Consider the following 20,394-nt stretch of genomic DNA (forward strand, 5'->3'; position numbering starts at 1 on the left):
CAGGGTGATCACGTGTCTATCTCTGCTAGTAATGCAGATACAGCCCAGGATCTGATTTGACTTTGTTGCTGCAGTGGCGCACTGCTGATTCATGTTCAGCAAGGACTCTGCAGGACCCCCAGCTCCCTTTCAGCAAGGCAGCTCCCCAGGCACAGACCCCAGCCTGTACCGGGCTCTTACGTTATGTCATCCCAGGTGCAGGACTTTGCACTTCTCTTTGTTTAATGTCATACTGTGCTTGCTAGCCCACTCTTCCAGCCTGTCCAGGTGTCTCTGTGAGAGGCCTCTGCCTTCTGACATATCCACCTTGCCACCCAGTTTAGTGTTATCAGCAAACTTGGTGAGGGTGCACATTATATTATATTAATTATAAAAATTGTATATTGGTTTTGAAGTGTAATTCCCACTATCAGAAATTTCATTAATAGTATCAAGCTTGTTAATAAAAATACTCATGTTTGCTAGACATAGTATATTTACTGGGTAATGCTAGACTGTGAATGATAGTTTGACTGTTGAATTTAACATTTTTTCATTATTATTGTACATTTCTCCCAGTTTTTGGAAGGCAGAGGTAAAAAGTACTTGGCCGTGTAAAAAGCCTGAAGCATTCTGGTTTGAGCCAGTTGTTAATTTGCTAGTCAGCAACCTAAGAGTCACACAGATCACCCTTCTCCCTGTATCCCTCACACTTCTTCTTCATTAGCAGCTTTTAAATTACCTCTTATTATATAAAGGTTTATTCTAGCTCCAAATTTATAGCTTTGTTTAGTCTCCACCTAGGAACGTTTTCCATGTGCTCATTTGCATATACTCTGCAACTCTCATTCTGAAAGTATTTATATACTCAACTCTTCTACACACGTATAGATATGCATACTTAAATATTTTTTGAAATATAATCAGCCTGAAGAAACATATTTTTAAAAAAATAAACAGCCTGGAGGTACATACTTTTGTTCTCGGCACGCTAAGCCTAACTGAAAACCTGCGGAAGATACATAGGAAGTCATTGCACTACTTGAAGTTTTTTCTGATTTCTTTCCCACCTTGCCTTACTTGATTGTTATGTGGAGAATAAAAATAAGGAAAGTATCACATTCTTTTGCCGCCTTTATTTAAGAAAAAAACTACACTACATTGGAAAAATCTTGCAACAGAAGAGTTAAGTATTTTTATCACATAGAAACAAATGACGGTACACATATTATACTTTACTATATTTCTGAGTACGTGCTTTCATGTTTAACATTTAATCAGTGTACATGTACTTGAATATAAGACACACGTTTGAAAATCTATACCTATCAACCTATGAAAAAAGACAAATACATCTGTTTACAATCAGTGCACTTATTTTTGAATATACAAATACCTCTTTCCCTACTTTGAAACTTGTATAGCAAAAATTACAGTAAATTCCTTCTATTTTTTTTATTTTATTTTACACATGCTTTTGCATTTTTTCAATATCCAGTCTTCTCTTTTGTTTTTGCAAAACACACAGAGTTGAACTTACAATAGTACAGACAACTACTACACACAGACCTACTATTGCCAGTATTACTATGCTGTTAGCACCATCATTGTCGCCGTCATCATCTAAAGGCACAGGTGCTTTTGGAGGAGTGAACCATGTGGCTTGTGCTATATTAGACACCTCTGAAATCAAGTTGGTATCATCAACAGCACGTATAGCAAAGTAGATTATGGTGTCATTTTCTATTGTGAAATTTTCTGGTTTTATTTTAAATGATTCTTCTCTACCAGCCTCCTTAGGTATGAGATTAGAGGAATTCAGAGAAGTAGCACGATCAAAATGATTTCTTAGGTCCAGAAGATTTTTACTACTTTTTATTATGTAGTGATCAGCTAGGGAAAAAAGAACACATGTTAACAACAAATTAAAACAGATGTTTTAATATCACTGCTTGTGGTGACAGTATAGGACTTCTAGAGCCATTTTGTAAAAAAAAAGTGCTGATGATTCCTGTTTTACTACTGACTATTGCTCAGCATGGAGGGTTGGCAAGTTTGCTTTTAAACCTTACTTTACAGCGTCAAACGTCTATTGTTGCTCAGTCTGGGAACTCATTCTTTTCAATAAAAGTTGAAATTGAATCTGCCTTAAAAATACTGTTTCACCAACACTCTTAGCTTTGTGCAGACCTGTACAAAATGTAGCTGAATGAAAAACTGTGCTGTCCCAATACAAACATAAGGTGAAATGGCAATTAAAATATATGTGTAGATAGCAGGGGCAGGCCTTGCATCTGAGCTGTTTTCTCTCTCTCAACATGAGGTTTTGATAGCAAAAACTGTGAAAGACACAAAATGATTCTCCCATTTGTAATCAAAGAACTGGTACTTATATTGCTGTAAATGTGTTTGATTAATTCTGGGGGGTTCTGCTGTTTCTCTTTCAAGTCCGTAGCTTTTCAAGACTTTCCCCTCTTCCCCCCCACTTCTTGTGAGTATCTTTTCCTCTTTAGATAGTAGAGAGATGTGCATGATATTCCCAGCTCCAAACCAGTGCAGGGCCTGCTATCTTAAACTATAATGCAATAACTGACCACTTTAGCTGTAAAAGTTTTTAGGCATATAGTTGCTAAATAGCAATAAAAGAAGTTGAGAATTTTTTTAATTTGAGTTTTTATTCCTTGTGTGGCTGGTTATTAAAAATTTTAGATAAATGTAAGATTTTAATCTGAAACTGTGGTCTGTGTAACCGTAGATTTTATTTTTTAACATACAGTCTCTGGTTTATGCAAGGAAATGCTTGTACACTTCATCTGGAATTAAGTTTCATTTTTCCTGTACAACAACTTCAAAGTGAATATTTTGGATAGAGTGTTACTGCATCTCTGTAGTCCACTTACATTTTTGTAAATAGACTAAAGCTTTGTATTGTCCATGTTGGCTGATTTTCTTTTATTTTTTTTAATTATGCACAGACATGGACTAAGACTTGTCGCTAAAGTCTCTAGTGATTGTACTATAATTTTATTTATTTGATTTGTTTATAATATTCCTTGGTTTACTTGGTTTGGTTTTTTTTAACATGAAAAATTAAGAACTAAACCAGGTATCATGCAACAGGGTAACCTTCTGTTTGGTTACGTTTTCAGGTAGGAAAGGTGTAGCCCTCGTTCCTGAGTGGTGGTCCTCAGGGTATGTCCTTTCAGATAAAAATAGCAACTTCATCTCATAAAAATGTAGCATCTGACTCACCTTTTCCATTGTCAAAGTCACCTCCTGGAGCTGTCCAAGACAAGACTATTGTTTTGTTTTCTATACGAGCATGAAGGTCTGTAACTTCACAGGGTGGATAAATAGGTGCAGAATCTCCTGCTGTATTAACTACAAGAGAACTTGTTGAAATTCTGCTGAAACTTCCCAGCTTGACTTGGATTTCTTTATCAGCAAATTTAGGTCTTGCTGCATTCATATAAATTTTACCTGTTTAAAACATTTTTCAACTTTTCATCATGACAGAACTCAGAATTGCATTTTCTTTTAATTTTTATATCTATTCTCTCTTCTCATCCTGTAATTTTTCTTTAGCTTATTCAAATTTAATGGAAAGTTAGAGAAGTAAAGACAGAAAATAAGGTGATCTCAGAATTCTCAGGAAAAAAGCGCAAAAAGCAGACAAAGTCTGAAATGTGTAAAAATTGGAAATTATGCAACCAATAAAGCAGGTTGCAGATGTTGGTGAGCCATGGCTGCATTAAGGTAGTTCTATCCATCTTTTCACCCATATTGCAAGCCCTAAGAGAGTTTCAGTTATATAGGCCATACTTTGTGAGTATTTTAGACAATTTTTATGCTGGGTTTTCTAAATTTCACAATGTATAAGTGGGAGAATATTAAATTGCAACAACTAATATATTTTTCAGGATTAAGATGAAAAAGTACTAAAAAATCAAGAATCGCAAAAGCTAAGTTTTCTAGCAGCATTAGTTTGTATACTAATGTTTCAGGCTGAATTTATTTATCATAAATGCCCATTTTAAAGTCTCAAGAAGAATTATAGATTTGAAATTCCTGTTGTGAGATGCTGAAATACAGATTCTGAGCAATATTTATCCTTCTCATGGCTGTAAGAGAAAATAATTTTTAGATTAAAGACAAGATATTATGCTATTCCCATACATAGGAAACAGTAGTTAGAGCTGGTTTGTTTTGTTTGGGCTTTTTGTAGTGAAAATGATAGATGGAACACATTTTATGATCAAATGCAATTTTTGTGAATCTAAATGATCCCATTTGCTAAACCTTTACATCCCCCTACATACATATCATGCAAAGAATTATCTGTTTCATAAACGCTCTTTACCATTTACTCTGTAGCCTGGTATATACAAGGCTCGATTTTGCTTGAGGCTAAGTCTGGTGGTTGTATTTCTCCCATGGGCATTCACTTTTAGTCTGTATCTTCCAGTGCCTTGTAAAGAAGTAAAGTACCTTGAGTAGATTCCATCATCCTTCATCGTGTCAGCGCCTTGGTATAGAATTATTGAGAATTAATATCTCAAATAAGATACCTGCTGGTAAACACGGTTATTTTTGCTATTCATACATAAACATAAAACGTGAACATTACTATGCAGAAAACCTGACAGTGTTTTTGTAATGTGGACATCTTTAAAAATAGGAGTGGTCCTGCTATGACAACCTGTTTCGTATGTATTATGTTAAAAAGAACCATTTTCCATTAACGCCTTTAACTAGGTAAATCTCTTGTTACTATATGGAACCACCAAGTTAATACTTATTGACCATCTACTACATAAAGCACCTTTAAATTAGAAAAATGTCATAATTTAACCTTTGGCCAGGAATTCATCAAAACAGGATTCCTTCTCTTTAAGTGAACTTGTGCAGTTGTACCTGACTGGCTGCAGTGGATAATCTGTTGGTGGCATCCAAGCTAACTATTTTAAAGCCTGGCAGCAATGTAAAAATAACCTCATGGGTTCAGAAAAGAGAACATGTTTAAGAAACACAGGATAACACATTGAAATCTTACTATATTTTTAAGTACAGCAATGTGAAAGCAAGTACAGAATGAGGAGGCACTGCTGGCTACTACTGAACTTACAAAGCTACAGGTCTACAGCAGTGGTGAGAGGAAAGGAAGAGGAGAGATGAAAAGAGATCGATGGATGTTGAATGCCAGGAATGTCTGGCTGTTGCTTTAAGAAAGAGTATTCTTGAAAAGAAGAATAATGCACTTATTTAGCAAACAAAAGAGATAAAGCTAATGTTTGGTGAACTAATGTTAAGACTGTGGTCCAGCTTCATTGAATACGAGATGGACTAATAAAACAGCTTGTTTTCTTTTTACTTCCCTGTTGAGGGCAGATGATTACATGAAGTACACTTTCAGAAAGTAGATACAAGCAATGTACCCTCTACCATGACAGTTCTTCTGCTTTCACCCTCAATGACAGCACAGGAAAGAAAGCAGAACAATTTTTCAGGTAAAGGCCCATGTCTTTGTTTTCCTCACCAAGAAAAAGCTTTGTAGCTTACTTCCGTCCTAAAGCAGTAGGGTTCTCTGTCTCCCTTTTTATTTTTTTCTTAATTTAGGGCATAGCCATGACTCAGTCCTTAGTGATAAATCTGAGGGGAGCATGCAGACTTGGATTCCAAAATGCATAAATGCAACGGTTTTTACTATGTATATGGAAACTTACCTGTGCCATTATCAAGAAGTTCAAGTGTTACTGCTCCAGCACCATCCTTCTCTATGGTGGCTATCACAGTTGCACCAAGAACAGGCAAAAACCCTTGGCTAACCTCTGCATAAACAACAACTGGATTAAATGCTTTATTTGCCCTGTTCATGTGAGCTGCAATTCTCACAGGAGGAACATCAGAATATGCTGGTCGAGAGGTAGCTGTTACTGATATAGTTTGAGTTGCTGTATGAACATTTTTAATACAAAACTGCCAATCACCCACCTGCAAATAAAATACAAAAATATAAAAAACTAGTGAAAAAGCTTCATGTTCTAACAGGGCCATTGACTCCCTTATATAACAAAAACTTAACTAAAGAAAAGCTGTATGATAGTCTATAGGAAATGTTAATTCAGAAAATAAAAGAAAATGTTCAGTCTTTACCTCTGCAGTGCCACTTATACTGAGTCTGGCTGTGTTTGGGTTTGAATTACTGGTTGTAAAGTCTGAACTTCCATATTCTTTTCCTTTGGGGTCCCTCAGGAAAAAAAATGGCCGAGATAGACTCCATGCAATATGGAAGAAAGTGTCATTTCCCACAGTTTTGTCCACAGGCACAGTAGTATTCATCCATCCAGAATGCTGAACAACTAGGTCTTTGCTTTCAAGCTGTTGTTAGAGAAATAAAATTTGTCTTACTGCTATTTAGTAAAGAAGCATTTAATGTATTTTCAGAGTGATTCCTCATCCATTGCACAATATTGTATCCATTCAATGCTGACTGAAAATGGATTAGTCTTTGAGGAGAGAATTGAAAAGCATTTATGCCTTTTGGAAACTAGCATGAAAAAAGGATCTCTGCTTACTTATTTATAACTCAGAGTTATATAGAGAAGATGGTAGGCTTTCTAGTTCTGCTGTCTCTAGCTACAGGAAAATTAAGAGCCATTTGGCATAACTGTTGAATGAAGAAAACTAATAGAATACCAGATTCACTTTATGAAATGGCTGCTTGCATAGTAACATTGATTTTAAGTGTGAAATTATGGCAAACAGAATAAGTTACAGTAAGTGGAAGTCCTTCATTTCTGTATCTAAACTATTTATCTACCTATCTAACCCATTGTGCCAGTAAGATGTATTTCCACTGCAGTTTGTCTGTCTCAAAATCCTGGAAGAGAGAAAGAAAATGTCTCATGTATGACTGTAAGGCTTATGAGTAATGAGAGAGACAGAAATAACAACAGAACAGAGGAGAATATATAGAAGAGAGACATAAACAATATTTCCTTTATTCAAATTAAAATAATTTTGTGTCATTTTCTCACTCCTATATTATGAACAATAAAGTCTGCAGTTAGAAAATAGCCTGCGTAGGTGGGACAGAAGAGTCAATTAAAGGCAATATAACAACTCAAAAAATCCTAGACCTGCTTTTCAAATCTACATTGACTGATGCTTATAATCTAGCTATTTTTGTGAGTGGTATATTTTGGATAAAACATAGGACTGGATCTGTGTTAAAATATTATCATTCATATCATTTATCAGCAATCCTGGTCAACGGGGGAGGTCCCAGGCAACTGGAGGCTTGCCAATGTGATGCCCATTTACAAGAAGAGTCGGAGGGAGTATCCAGGGAACTACAGGCCTGTCAGCTTGACCTTGGTACCGGGGAAAATTATGGAACGATTCATCTTGAGTGCGCTCACATGGCACATGCAGGACAACAAGGGGATCAGGCCCAGCCAGCATGGGTTCATGAAAGGCAGGTCCTGCTTGACCAACCTGATCTCCTATGACCAGGTGACCCGCCTAGTGGGTGAGGGAAAGTCTGTGGATGTTGTCTACCTGGACTTCAGCAAGGCCTTTGACACTGTCTCTCATGGCATACTCCTTGAGAAGCTGGCGGCTCATGGCTTAGACAAGTGTACTCTTCGCTGGGTGAAAAACTGGCTGGCTGGACGAGCCCAGAGGGTTGTGGTGAATGGAGTTAAATCCAGTTGGTGGCGGGTCACAAGTGGTGTTCCTCAGGGCTCGGCGTTGGGCCCCGTTCTGTGCAATATCTTTATCAATGATTTGGATGAGGGGATTGAGTGCACCCTCAGTGAGTTTGCAGACAACACCAAACTGGGAGGCAGGGTCGATCTGCTCAAGGGTAGGGAGGCTCTACAGAGGGATCTGGACAGGCTGGATCGATGGGCCGAGGCCAATTGTATGAGGTTCAACAAGGCCAAGTGCCGGGTCCTACACGGTCCTACACTTCAGTCACAGCAACCCCATGCAGCGCTACAGGCTTGGGGAAGAGCGGCTGGAAAGCTGCCCGGCAGAAAAAGACCTGGGGGTGCTGGTTGACAGCCGGCTGGATATGAGCCGGCAGTGTGCCCAGGTGGCCAAGGCGGCCAACGGCATCCTGGCCTGTATCAGAAATAGCGTGGCCAGCAGGAGCAGGGAGGTGATTGTCCCCCTGTACTCGGCACTGGTGAGGCCGCACCTCGAGTACGGCGTTCAGTTTTGGGCCCCTCACTACAGGAAAGACATTGAGGTGCTGGAGCGTGTCCAGAGAAGGGCAACGGAGCTGGTGAGGGGCCTGGAGCACAAGTCCTGTGAGGAGCGGCTGAGGGAGCTGGGGTTGTTTAGTCTGGAGAAAAGGAGGCTGAGGGGAGACCTTATCGCTCTCTACAACTACCTAAAGGGGCGTTGTAGTGAGGTGGGTGTTGGTCTCTTCTGTCAGGTGGCTGGAGATAGGACAAGAGGAAATGGCCTCAAGTTGAGGCAGGGGAGGTTTAGGTTGGATATTAGGAAAAAATTCTTTACTGAGAGGGTTGTCAGACATTGGAATAGGCTGCCCAGGGAAGTGGTTGAGTCACCATCCCTGGAGGTATTAAAAAAGTGCATAGACAAGGCACTTCACGACATGGTTTAGTGGGCATGTTTGATGATTGGACTCGATCTTAAAGGTCTTTTCCAACCTAAATGATTCTATGATTCTATGATTAACAGTGAGGAATGAGTTGCTAAATTCTAATTAAGAATTGGCCTAGATGAAAAGTCTAAAAGTTTATACATTAAAATGGTACATATGGCTTAGGAGAGAAGCTGTATTTTAAATTGTATCTTTGTTACTTAAGTTAGACTGTTAAATGCTCTAAAAGATAATATTTCATGTAAGAGTGAACTAAATATCCTGGGGGATTTCTGCTTGCTTTTTTCTCTCAAAGTCTCTTGGACTTTGACAATTATGAGAAATAATTTTCTTGAGTTTGTGAAATCAAGAATATATACATTATGTAAATTATATACTTATTTCATTGCAGTGAAATGTAGATCACTAAAAAATGTGCTTGTTCCTATTTCCACATTGAGCCACTGACAATTATGATCATTAATGTCTAATTTCATTCAATTACTGATCAACTAAAAGCACAGGAGGAAAAAGAAGTGCTGAAATTCAGACCTGAATAGATTGTTCACAAATATCTCCGCTTCTTGATGTAATTGCACTGAATGTCTCAATTAATTTACTGGGGACGGCTCCATCTACAGCATAAAGATTTAAACCTCCTGTAAGACAAGAGCGAAAGAATTAGAAATACTATTTTTTACTCTAAAATTGCTAAATTTTATGTGACTTCTGGTACTGAATGTTCTACTGAGGCAGCCAATTTGTTACAAAATCAAAAAAGAAATGTATCTTTTTATTACTCTCTTAAAGCATGTGTCATAGTAAATTCTGGCTTTTGTGATCAACTCATTTAATCTCTCATTAGCAAAGTTTGCAAAAAAATCACTCCCTGCAGCATATCATCAAGTACAGCATTTTTAGACTTCTCCTAGTACTTTTGGAGTCACATTATCCCTTCAGTGAAATTCTGCTCTGAAAATACTTCTGTAGAAAAGACACAGTGGCATTCCATGGTTTTTGACTCTTAAAATCCAGATCATCTTTATTTCCAAGTGTGAAGTTTAGATCTCTCTTCATGCATACCGAGTTCAAGCAGCTCTAGTCCATTGGAGGTTCTCATACTTGGTGCAGTTCTATTAATGAATTCATTGTGAATATGGCTTCACCCTGCTCTACTGAAGCATCTGCACTTCACACATTTGTTGCAAGTCTCTCTCAAACTAGGATCATGCATGCCGGACATAAACTGAGCCATCACTGTGTTCCTAATGTACACGTCACTGGAATCCCAGAGTGGGGGAGAGACTGCCATGCAGCACTGAGCCCTGTGGAGCCTAGTCGGGGTGTGCAGAGGCTGCGCACAGCCCTTCCCCACCACCTAACACCTCTCACCCCCATCCCTCGCACACAGACTGACATAAGGTGTGCAGGTTACATCAGGTGTATGGGTCTATCTCATGAGAGAACACATGGAGTCGTATGAGCTGGAGGAGGTGTTAGCTCAGAGATCTATTCAGTATCTTTGGAAAATTGATTTTTGTTTCTAAGCAGGAAGGCCTGCTGGTTGATGGCTATATGCTAAAGGACTATCTGGGTTCTTTCTGGCTCACAAATCATTCTTAATAAATACTCCGCAAGTGGAGCTTAAACAACAAATTCTGTCTTAAAATACAGGCCAGAATAGAATTGAACTCTGGACTCTCCCATAGTCCTGTTGATCTAATGATGTTGAGGAGTGTATAAGGGCATTACAAGTTATTTAAATTGCTAAAACAAGTGGATTGTAGTCTGAAAATGCACAGCATGTGCACCTCTTATTAGAATATTTATTCACCATTTTTATTTGGAGTCAGCTTGCTTTCTAGATCTACACAAGAAGTTTTTGTTCTTCCATGGCATTTGCAGGTGCCTTAGCATGAAGCAACATCGCTATGGGTAGTTTTTAAATGATTGTTTTCAAACTGATTATGTAGCTCCAGCTCAGCTGACAGCTATGCTTGCTAATGACAAGGGTAGTCACCGTGTTTACAATTTCCTAGCCAGTGCACTTCAGCTGCAACAGTTGGAGAAAATTATTATTCTTTATGTAATAAAAAATGCTTATAAGTAAAAGCATATAGAAAGTTCTAGGCATTGGATGTAATGCCAGAAATAAAATTCTAGACATTTCTTTTTATGTTATATAACAATATCATAATTAAATCTCCTTTAGTAATAGGGTATTGTCGTGTTATTGCATTTTTTAAATCAAGACAGCTCTTAAAGCATATCTATGGATCTAAAGAGTTCTGCTTGTTTGCATTAAAAAAGCCTGTCATGAAAACCAAATTTCTTTAAAATTAAATTTGTTTTACATTTCTTAAATTTCTTTTTTCCAGACTGATTAATTGCCATGCTTTTACATTTTCATACTTGAACATGCGTGCCAGACAAAGAGTGCATTTAGAATATTTACCTGTTAGTTTTGAAAATCTTTCTAATTCTTTGGATGCCAGTGGCCCCAGTGCAATGGTGTGAATTGTCGCTGCACTTTGTTTCACCAAATTAAGGCAAGTTGCTATACGTGGGTCCTCTCCATCTGTCAGTAACACAATTTCTGAACCACATGTAGTAGTCATTTTTTCCGCAATTAACTGCATCAAGAAAAGAATTCATGATATAAGCAGCAGAATAATTTTTAAATACTAGTTTATCCCAGAGCACAGTCAATGTATGCATTTAGAGCTGTTAACTTTGAATATGACACATTTATTCTTTAATAAGTGCTTAAATTTTTATGTAACACTATTACAGTATTAATTATTGCAGTTGATATTGCAAGATCTAATTGCTTAGATTTAGTAAGTGTTCAATTATAAACAATGAATATTTAATATATGTTTTCCTAGGGAAGGAACCTGTCCCAAATTGAAGATGTCAGAAACATTCTGCCTGTACATGCTTTGCTGGTTCAGGGACTGGATGTTTAAGGGCAACATATTAAAAACTTATGTCCACTGTCTGGAACTACTCTTTATTCTCCATCAAAATTTCAGGAGCAGAGAAGGACAGACTTCCGTCTAAGGGTGGACTCTGAGGTAACTGAAGGTGGGGCAGAAAGGCATAGGGGGCAACCAAGGGGGAGGCCTCTATCTGTGTCTGGTTGCCAGTCTTCCTCCCGATGTCCCCCTGTCCTGAGCCTCCTCTCTGCCCTGGACCGTCAGCTATCTCAGTAGTCGCATCCTTCTCTGTACAATTTCTGTCTTTCTCTTTCTTCCTTTTTCCTACACGTTGCTCCTGATTTTCAGTTTTGCATCTGAATTAGGTGACATCTTCTGGGACTTCAGACTGTCAGCCCAAGGAAGTAAAATAGACAAATAAATAATAATATATATCCATCACTGTTTCCCAATCTCATGATTTGTATGTGGTTTCACAATTTTAGGGGCTTGATTCATGACTAGTGAACTGTGGGAATTATTCTAAAATTTAGATCATTCTTGTAGTTCATTTTGGAATTTGATCTTATTTTTCAATATCCTTTTTGAAGCATGGACATAATACCTGGCCTGTTTTCTGGTAATACTCTTTCTAATGCCATATAATGGTAATGCCAAATAGTTTCTATACCAAATTTTCTCCTGATAGATTCAAGAATCATGTTGTCTTTCTTAACTCTACCATTGTGTAGAAATCCATGTTCAGGTATGTTTCTCGCTTCTTCCTCATTTTCCATACATTCCAGGAGATATTTCCACATTGTACTTTACCTTAAATCCTTTACGTATGCCTGCACAGATATTGGTTTGTCCACTAGCAATTGTAGGCAAACATTGAACAAGTTTTTGGCGTGCTGCGTCATTGGTTATTTGTTGCAAAGGAGCTTTTTCAGATGCGTCAGAGTCAAATGTGACAATTCCAACCCAGGAACCAATTTCAATAATATGGAGCAGAAATACCTCTGCAGCACTACGGAGATGTCTGAGGCGGTCATGCTGTACGTGAAAAAAACCAACATCCTTAGAATGCAATCTCTTCTGAAAAGCTATGACTATGAACAAAATGTAGGAATTTTTGATTTTGATCAGATTGTAATTAAAAATTAAAAACTATCTGCCATAAGGTAACTCGTATGTATGCTCAGTTCTAGAAGAGAGGAGATGTAAACCATGTTCTGGTATTGTGAAAGTGCAGCAAACTGCAGCTTCCAGGAAAGATGTCGCCAGGCAAAGTCCATCTTCTGATGTTACGACTTTACTCCTAATCAAGATTTTTATCACTTTTTTTTTTGATAGTGTGATGGCAATGCAAAAGGACAACACCTATGAAGCCTGAGGAGTAGGTTAGTCTAGAGACTAAATATTTTGAAAATATACATAACATTAAAGTAGAAGTATGGCTATTTTAAATGCAAATATTCAAAGGGATTACTGAAAAAAAAAAGTTATATTTGAAAACATTTATCTCTGGAGCTAGCTATTCTTGCAATATTTATTTCATAATTATCTTAATTTTGGTTTTTGTTATTACATTATTATTTACTAGATTTAATAAAATGTATGATTGGGAGACATCTGTATTACAAAAATAATATAATTTATTACAATTGCAGATCTTTGCTGAAGATCAGTCTCAAGAACAGCTCTGGACTAGAACGGCATATCTGGAAATAGATCTGTTGATGGGGCCCTATGGGAGAATCCCCCAATTATTGTATGTATGCCATAACTACAGAGTTGGAGCATATACTGCTTTATGCTTCTTCATGTATATTTTGGTTTAAGGTATGACTGTCAAATATTTAAGAGTATTTCTCAACATGTTTGAGCCTTTTGAATTACTTTCTTTAGATGAATAGTCTTGTTTTTAGCCTTGAATTGCTGTGGGAAATGAAACACTGAACTTGTGGTATTTTCAATAAGAGAGCAATGGCCATTGACTCACTACTGAACTGTGGAAGAGGTAAGTTACGGATAAGAAAATGCAGTATGTTGTCAAAAGAATATATGGGCTGATTTTTAAAAGCTGTTAGAGTATGCAAAGATGTTTGAAGTCTATTAATAAATTATGAGATAGCTGCCTTACCTACCCAGATAATTTTGTCATCTTTCTACTGATGATCAGATTGCTTACAGCTTTATAAAAGTATTGGGATATTTATGCAAATAAGCACATATTCAGTGCTTGCATCCATAAACAAGCTTAGTATCTCATGCCACAAGGAGCTGTGAAAGAATAAACCTATGCAAAGTTTTATGGAAAAAAAAAAGGAAAAATAACCTCAGCCTTGTTAAAATGACATAACATTATGCCAGCTCACATTCTTGATTCCAAAGAGCAATATTGTAATGAGGAAAGAACATCTAATTTATTGACGTATTGTGACCTACATATTTACTTTAAATTTTAGAATCATTCATAACAAAAATAAAATGTGAAACTCCATCTATGATACATTTTCTGCTTGGAAGAAATACAAAGGCATTGTCATTCTAGGTCTGGAACAAAGGAAGGAAAGGATATAAAATTGAGATTTTACAAGAAAAAAAAGACCAAGTCTGGCCTACAACTGTCAGTATTTTAAGTGGTATGTTGTAGGAATTCCTAAATAAAATTACCAAGGAGAATAAGAGTAGTCCTTTTTTTTTCTAAAATAATCAAGTTAATTACAGAATTGACTGATTTTTTTTTTATTTTGTAACTTTTTCTGTTTCTTAAAATTTTTGCCAAAAATTGCTTATAAAATGCATATTCTTACCATTGACATGCTCCCAGAAACATCAAGTACTAAGGCGACTGCTCTGGTTTGGGTCTGCAGTAGTGTGAAGGTAGTCTCAGAGGGGGGTGCAGAAGCATTTATAACAGCCGAGTTGCGAAAGTCATCAGATTCCATAATTACTTCCCACGTGCTTTTGTGGTTGCATATCTTATTCTGCATATTTGGAGCCTCACTATTGTGAGTGTTTTTGTCACAAAATTCAACCACCTAAAAGGTCAGATTGAAGCTGATAATAATTCTGAACCGAACAGTATGAGCATAAGAAAATATCTCAGAAAATATGTGGTGGGGGACAGGACAAATGGAGGTGTTCTCCTAGAACATTAGTGTGTTATTGGTACTGTTTTGGTCAAAAATCTAAACCATAGCACCATACGATCTGTTATGAAGAATATTAACTGTATCCTAGCCAGGCCCAGTACACCCACAAAGTTCTTGGTAAAAGCTTGCCCAAAGAAATAAGGTCAATAACTGGAGGAATTGTGATCCTGTACCACAGAGATCTAGCCTGCAAGGAGACTGAGTGTCCTGCTAACCCCTGTCCCCGCACCCTCTCCCAGACACTGGAACAGTACAGAGCTGGCGTAAGGAGGCCTGCCTGGTTGTCCTGGCGGCTTTCAAGAGAGGTGGGCTGCTGCTTCTGTGTTAAGGATATATAGACAGACCAGATTGTTCTGCAATGGAGTGTAATAGAGCTAACCAGGTAACGCAGTTTAGGTGCCAGTTTACATAAGGAGTGATCAAAAACCACAGTTGTCTTATGGACAAGGCATCTGGCAAGAATGCTTCATTTTCATGCCTGTTGACCTGATTCTCCAAACATGGAGCAAGAAGGATGCTGACACTGCAGTACATCTCACCCTTATTGACAGGAAACAGCTGTCAAATCATTTGTAGTAGCTCCTTTGTCTTCTCTTTTGAACAGATTCGGATAGAACTGGTAGCATCATCCATATTCTTTTAAATAGAAATTAATTAAAGAAACACCTGACTGATCATTCTCCCCAGCACAAATAACTGACTAGACCCCAAATGTTACTAAACTCTCAGTCCAGAAAGGTATAGTAATACTTACAGAAGGTAATTGCAAATACATAACAGAAAATGACGTATTTTGTTGTATATCTGGAATAAATACACATCCTTTTTCATATAGCTGACCATCATATCTACAGATTCTTGGCTCACACTTGTCTCCGCTGCAGTCTTGGAAAACAGGTATACCAGTCACACCAGCTGGACAGCTAAGGAAAGAGAAGATAGGCAGGGCTGGTAAAGAACCCATATATAGTCTGTAACTGGTTATTTATTCGAATTTTGGCTGCCCAAAGCCAAATTGCTGCTGACACAGCACTGTACTAGACACTGCACAAGTACATAGGTAGGCTGTTTCAGTGCCTGGCATGGTCCTCACTCTAATCTCGAAATAGTTAAAATCATAAAATACTTGCGGTCTTTTGTGATCTTCCTTGTGATAATTATAGGCTATGCAGGAAAGACATCCTGCTAGTAGTTGCAATACAAAAAAGTGTATTGGTATGCCTGAGCTAGGAAAAAAGGCGAGCCTGAACTAATTCTCTACATCTATTCAGTTATTGTCCCTGTTTGTAGAAACTGTTTAAAACCACAGTGGTTTCAGTAGGCAATTTCAGTGTTGTTGATAACTGCTCTTTAATAAAATTATGTTAAATAAATAAGTATGAAACAAATGGTGGCTGAAGTCTGCAGTTGCACACAGAGCACAAGATTATCCAGCCTGATCTCCTGAACCTCTTACAAAACAGCACCAGACAGCTGTGGTTTTCTGGGCTGCAGAGCAGGCAACAGAGGTTGCTGACTAAGCATCTTTTAATCATATGAACAGGTCATGGACACTCTACAAAGTACAAACTCAGCACAGACAAGGAGAATATTGAAAACGTTATTGAAAGACATTGAAATGTTTAAACCTGTGTAATGTAAAAGGAGAAATATGAAAAAAATAGTACCTTGTTGCTTCAACACTTGCTTCTTCGGAATTTCTAGACACATAAAAAGGCATGTCACTACTATATTCATCAAACACCCCCCACCGAAAGTGAGCCCATTCGTGGACAAAAACTCGACCTGTTGAAAAAGAATAGCACACACACATTCTAAATACAACTGTTTAAAAGCTACTCAGTGTTTTACTTAGACATTTTAACAATTTAAAATAATCCTTATCTGAGGTAATACAGGAAGATTGTGAAATATTTAAGCAATTGGGATAGTAATTTTTCCTTGAGGTAAAACTAGGTAGGCATCAGTTTAGCAACCAGGACCAGAGTTTTTATTCATATTTGACTCTCAGAAATGCAGCAACTGTTCTAGAGGCTTTCTTCCAAGTTGGCAAAAATCTCCTAAGGAAATTTGTGAGGTTTCTGTCCCATAGAGCAGCAAACCTTACATTTTTTTGACACAGTGTAGTACACAAACACTGGATAGTTTATTTCATTAAGTGGTCCTAAAATGAAAGCTACTGCTAATGGCAGTAGTTAAGTGCAGAGAAATAACCATTTAAGGTTTTCAAAGGGATGAACACCTTCTGGATCCAGTGTTTGAATATTTAACTTCAGAAATTTCACAGGTAATTGCTATTTCTGAAAAATAAGTCTCTCGAAGTTTTTTTCATTTTAGCAAGCAAAGTACCTAAATTCATTAATCACTTTAAAAAATCTTGGCCATTTTGTACGAACAATAAAACAGACAATTAATTAAATAGTAGTATTACCTTTTTCTCCATAAACATTAGTCAAATTGTCATTTAACAGGAAGTTAGGTGTGAAATGGATGTACTGTCCTTTCTCCTTACATCCTCTATAATGTAAGGTATAAGGATCATCTACATGTGTCATATAAGGGTCTGCTATGATGACATCTGCCTGAAAAAGTAAGACCAAAGTTATACATGACATGAGCGTAGAGAAAAGTTAGGTGATTCTTCTTGAATAAATTCAGTCCTGCAATTTTTTTTATCCTATGAACACTCTCAACATTTTTGAGTAAGAACTTCCAGGATTAGTCCTAGATTTTGCTGTGATTTGTAATGTAGCCTTATCAGTCTAGCTTTTCCTTGTTGTTCTAATCATAAAGAGTTCTCTAAATCATACCTTATCATATGATTCTGTTTTTAATCTTGAATAGTTCGTGTTTTTCTTCCACGTTTTAGGAATTATAATTTTTACAGACTTGAAGAAAAATCGATGTTTTGTCATTTCAAACAAGTAATTAGAAGCATTTTTAATCATGTTCTAGGGAATGAAAGAAAATAAAATATTAATGTTAATATTAAAAATTTGACTGTATGTGCAATTAATAATTTAGCCTTATCAAGACACAGCAGTACAATAAAGTAGAACTAAGTACATAACACAAAACTAGAAGGTATTACAATCTTTGCTAAGAAAAGAATAAACAAAGAAGCCAGGGACTAAGCTGTAATTCTTGGAATCTCTCACCCATTCTATAATCCTGCTTTTAATCAGAGATTGTGGTAAAATTCACACTCTAGCCTTCCTTTGAGATGAAAACTACTAAATACAAGGATTTTACCCTTAAATTAATACTGGCCTGACAGCAAGTGTGGGCAAGTTTCAACATTGCACCTGCTTTTCATTTATCTGATTAATGTAATAATTTTTCTGTCAAATTTGCTGTTTCACATCTCTTCTTATTTGTATTATAGCTACTATACGCTGCCATTACTTTCCTTTCCTCTTGCTCTTTTACCACCTCTCTTGGAGTAGAGGCATCAGAAAAAGCATTCCCTTTGTTTATTTTTCTCTCCAATAACAACTAAGTGTTTAGTGGAAAAACAACAAACAGGAAGGAGGGGACTAAAATCTATCCCACAGGCTTTTCATAAGCTAAGAAACAAGCTGTCACAGAGGCTTTGGAATCAAATGTCATGTTACACGTACATAAAATTCAGCTAAAGGAGATTTCTTGAAGAGGTTCAGTTTGCCAGGACTGAGAGTGATAGTGAGTGCTAACCCATGAGAAGCTGAGCAGTAATGGGACATGCCACTTCAACTGTTCCTGTGTGACCCTTACCTACCTGCTCTGCAGATAGAACAGAGCAGTTTTAACTGTTTCAAGGGAACTGAAGGAATGGTGTAAGAGCAAGTTCTCATAAGGTCAGCTATAATGTGAATTTAATATGTGGTAGGTATCTCACAGTAACAGTAACCATCAGTCATACACTTCTACCCTAAAAAACATGCAGTGCTTTGACCTTAATGAAAATGGAGTGATCTAAACTCTAGTTATTGTTAAAAAAGGGGACAGTCAGTGACTGATGGTAAAAAGTAAACTATCAGATCCACTTTTACTTCATGTAAGCCTCTTCTCACAAGATGAAAGAAATCTGGAAATGTTAAAAATGTCATGGTAGCCTTTGTACTTGATCTTAGAGATTACATGGGACTGAGATAACCCTACATCAGGATCTAGTAGGCACTAGACATACTGCAGAACCTGGGCATTTGTCAGAAGTGTCCCATTCAGCAGGTTTTCTCTAAAATGATTTGACTTTGTAGAAAACAATTTCTTTACTTTGAGACCTGGCCAGCATCCCCTTCTAGGGCGATTTATCCATTGAGGCATCTACTTGGATTGGAATAAAAGTTAAGGCCAGAAATGCCACTAAACCTAATTTTTTTTTCATTTACAATTTTTAAAGGAACATTATGAGACGTACTAGCTAATGACAAACAGTAGTATAATCGATGGCTATTAAACAAGCATTCATAGGATATTCTTTCAGGTAAACATAATTTGGAAAGCTACTTAAAGGAATTTCAGTCTGCCTCCCAACAGAGATATTACAGCAACAGTCTGCCTCCCAACAGAGATATTACAGATATTATATGTCTGAGGGAATTAGTGCTCTTAGTAGTGACAACAGATGGCAAGACAAATTAGAAGTTACTAGTTTAGTAACCATGGGATTAATCCATAATTAATTCAAAACAACAAGAAAAAAAACTATTGGCAAGAATGGGAGCTAGACCTCATTTGTGCTACTTTCCAAGCAGAAAAGTCAAGTCACAACTGCTGAGAAACAATACATGTAAGCGCAAATGTTCTTACCATCGTGTTCAGGATGATGTTGGCATCTTCTGGCACCTGGGGATTAATTGCAACAACCAAATCCTCATAGCCATTCTTATTTAGCCATACCATAGAACTTTTTGCCACATGCAGGAGCTGAAAAGACAGCAAAAATATCAAACTCTTAAACACCTCCATTACTTGTTCCTGTCTGCAAGGTTCTTGGTTAGAAAATGATAGCTTATCAGTCTTATTTATATGACCGCCTGTAGGGTGGGAGAAGACTTCGTTATGGTAACCCAGGATAGTTTGCCTCCCCCATCCGAGTATGTAGAGTCCCAAGCACATCTTATCTTCTTGTTACAGCAACCTGGGATAGTTTACTTCTTCCTGTCCGAGTATGTAGAGTGCCCAAGTGTGTCTTATCTCATTGTTGTAGTAACCTGGGGTCATTCGCTTCCCCCTCATTGCGTGGCCTCCAGCATGACAGCCAGCTACAGATCTTGGCATTCGGACAACAGGACCTACATTACATCAGCGAGTTCGCTAATGAGCCAAACAGGACATTGCATATGTATGATATGTTAATCAGCACGAGTTTTATTATCCACCCCTGTGGTGCTTTCCCTTGAGCTTCACTCCCAAGCAGGGCTCCGCTGCATCAGGTCCCCATTTTGATTAGCATCAGTGCCTTGGGGCTCCCACCGTGGTAACGCTACGCTTTCCATAAAGCCCAAGCTTTCACTCGCTGAGTGTTGTGCCTCATCCTCGAGGGATTTGCACCTGATCTTTGCTCCTAAAACTGCCTTTATGTCAAAAAGAGGTGTAACAGTTTGCAACAAAACACTGATGTTCTATGCAAGTACAGTTATATCGGATTTGTTGGCTGCATTTAGTTATGTGTTAATTTTAGGAGAAAATACTTGATGTTTTATTGTGAGCTAAAAAAAAACAATTTCATTTCCTTATG

General features: G+C 37.5%; 2 protein-coding genes across 2 annotated transcripts in view; one reads left to right on the plus strand and one right to left on the minus strand.

Annotated features, from left to right (window-relative positions):
- ODF2L (outer dense fiber of sperm tails 2 like) overlaps window positions 1–20,394 on the plus strand; it is a 63,228-nt gene that overhangs the window by 7,642 nt on the left and 35,192 nt on the right. Inside the window, exons 4-5 of the mRNA XM_041127702.1 lie at window positions 12,868–12,914; window positions 13,185–13,285. The gene's annotated coding sequence lies outside the window, so the exon portion shown is untranslated. The remainder of the gene's footprint in view (window positions 1–12,867; window positions 12,915–13,184; window positions 13,286–20,394) is intronic.
- Window positions 1,101–19,800, minus strand: LOC115348794 (calcium-activated chloride channel regulator 1-like). Its single transcript, XM_030032055.1, has 14 exons — window positions 19,464–19,800; window positions 17,483–17,623; window positions 17,104–17,254; window positions 16,340–16,457; window positions 15,427–15,595; window positions 14,331–14,558; window positions 12,343–12,567; window positions 11,049–11,226; window positions 9,146–9,252; window positions 6,133–6,357; window positions 5,703–5,970; window positions 4,340–4,504; window positions 3,232–3,459; window positions 1,101–1,872 (listed from the first exon to the last, which is right to left on the minus strand). Exons 1-14 carry the CDS (start codon window positions 19,770–19,772, stop codon window positions 1,445–1,447), a joined length of 2,940 nt encoding a protein of 979 aa, XP_029887915.1. The 5' UTR covers window positions 19,773–19,800; the 3' UTR covers window positions 1,101–1,444.

The sequence above is a fragment of the Aquila chrysaetos genome, chromosome 12 (assembly GCF_900496995.4).
Source record: "Aquila chrysaetos chrysaetos chromosome 12, bAquChr1.4, whole genome shotgun sequence".
NCBI classification, from domain to species: domain Eukaryota; kingdom Metazoa; phylum Chordata; class Aves; order Accipitriformes; family Accipitridae; genus Aquila; species Aquila chrysaetos.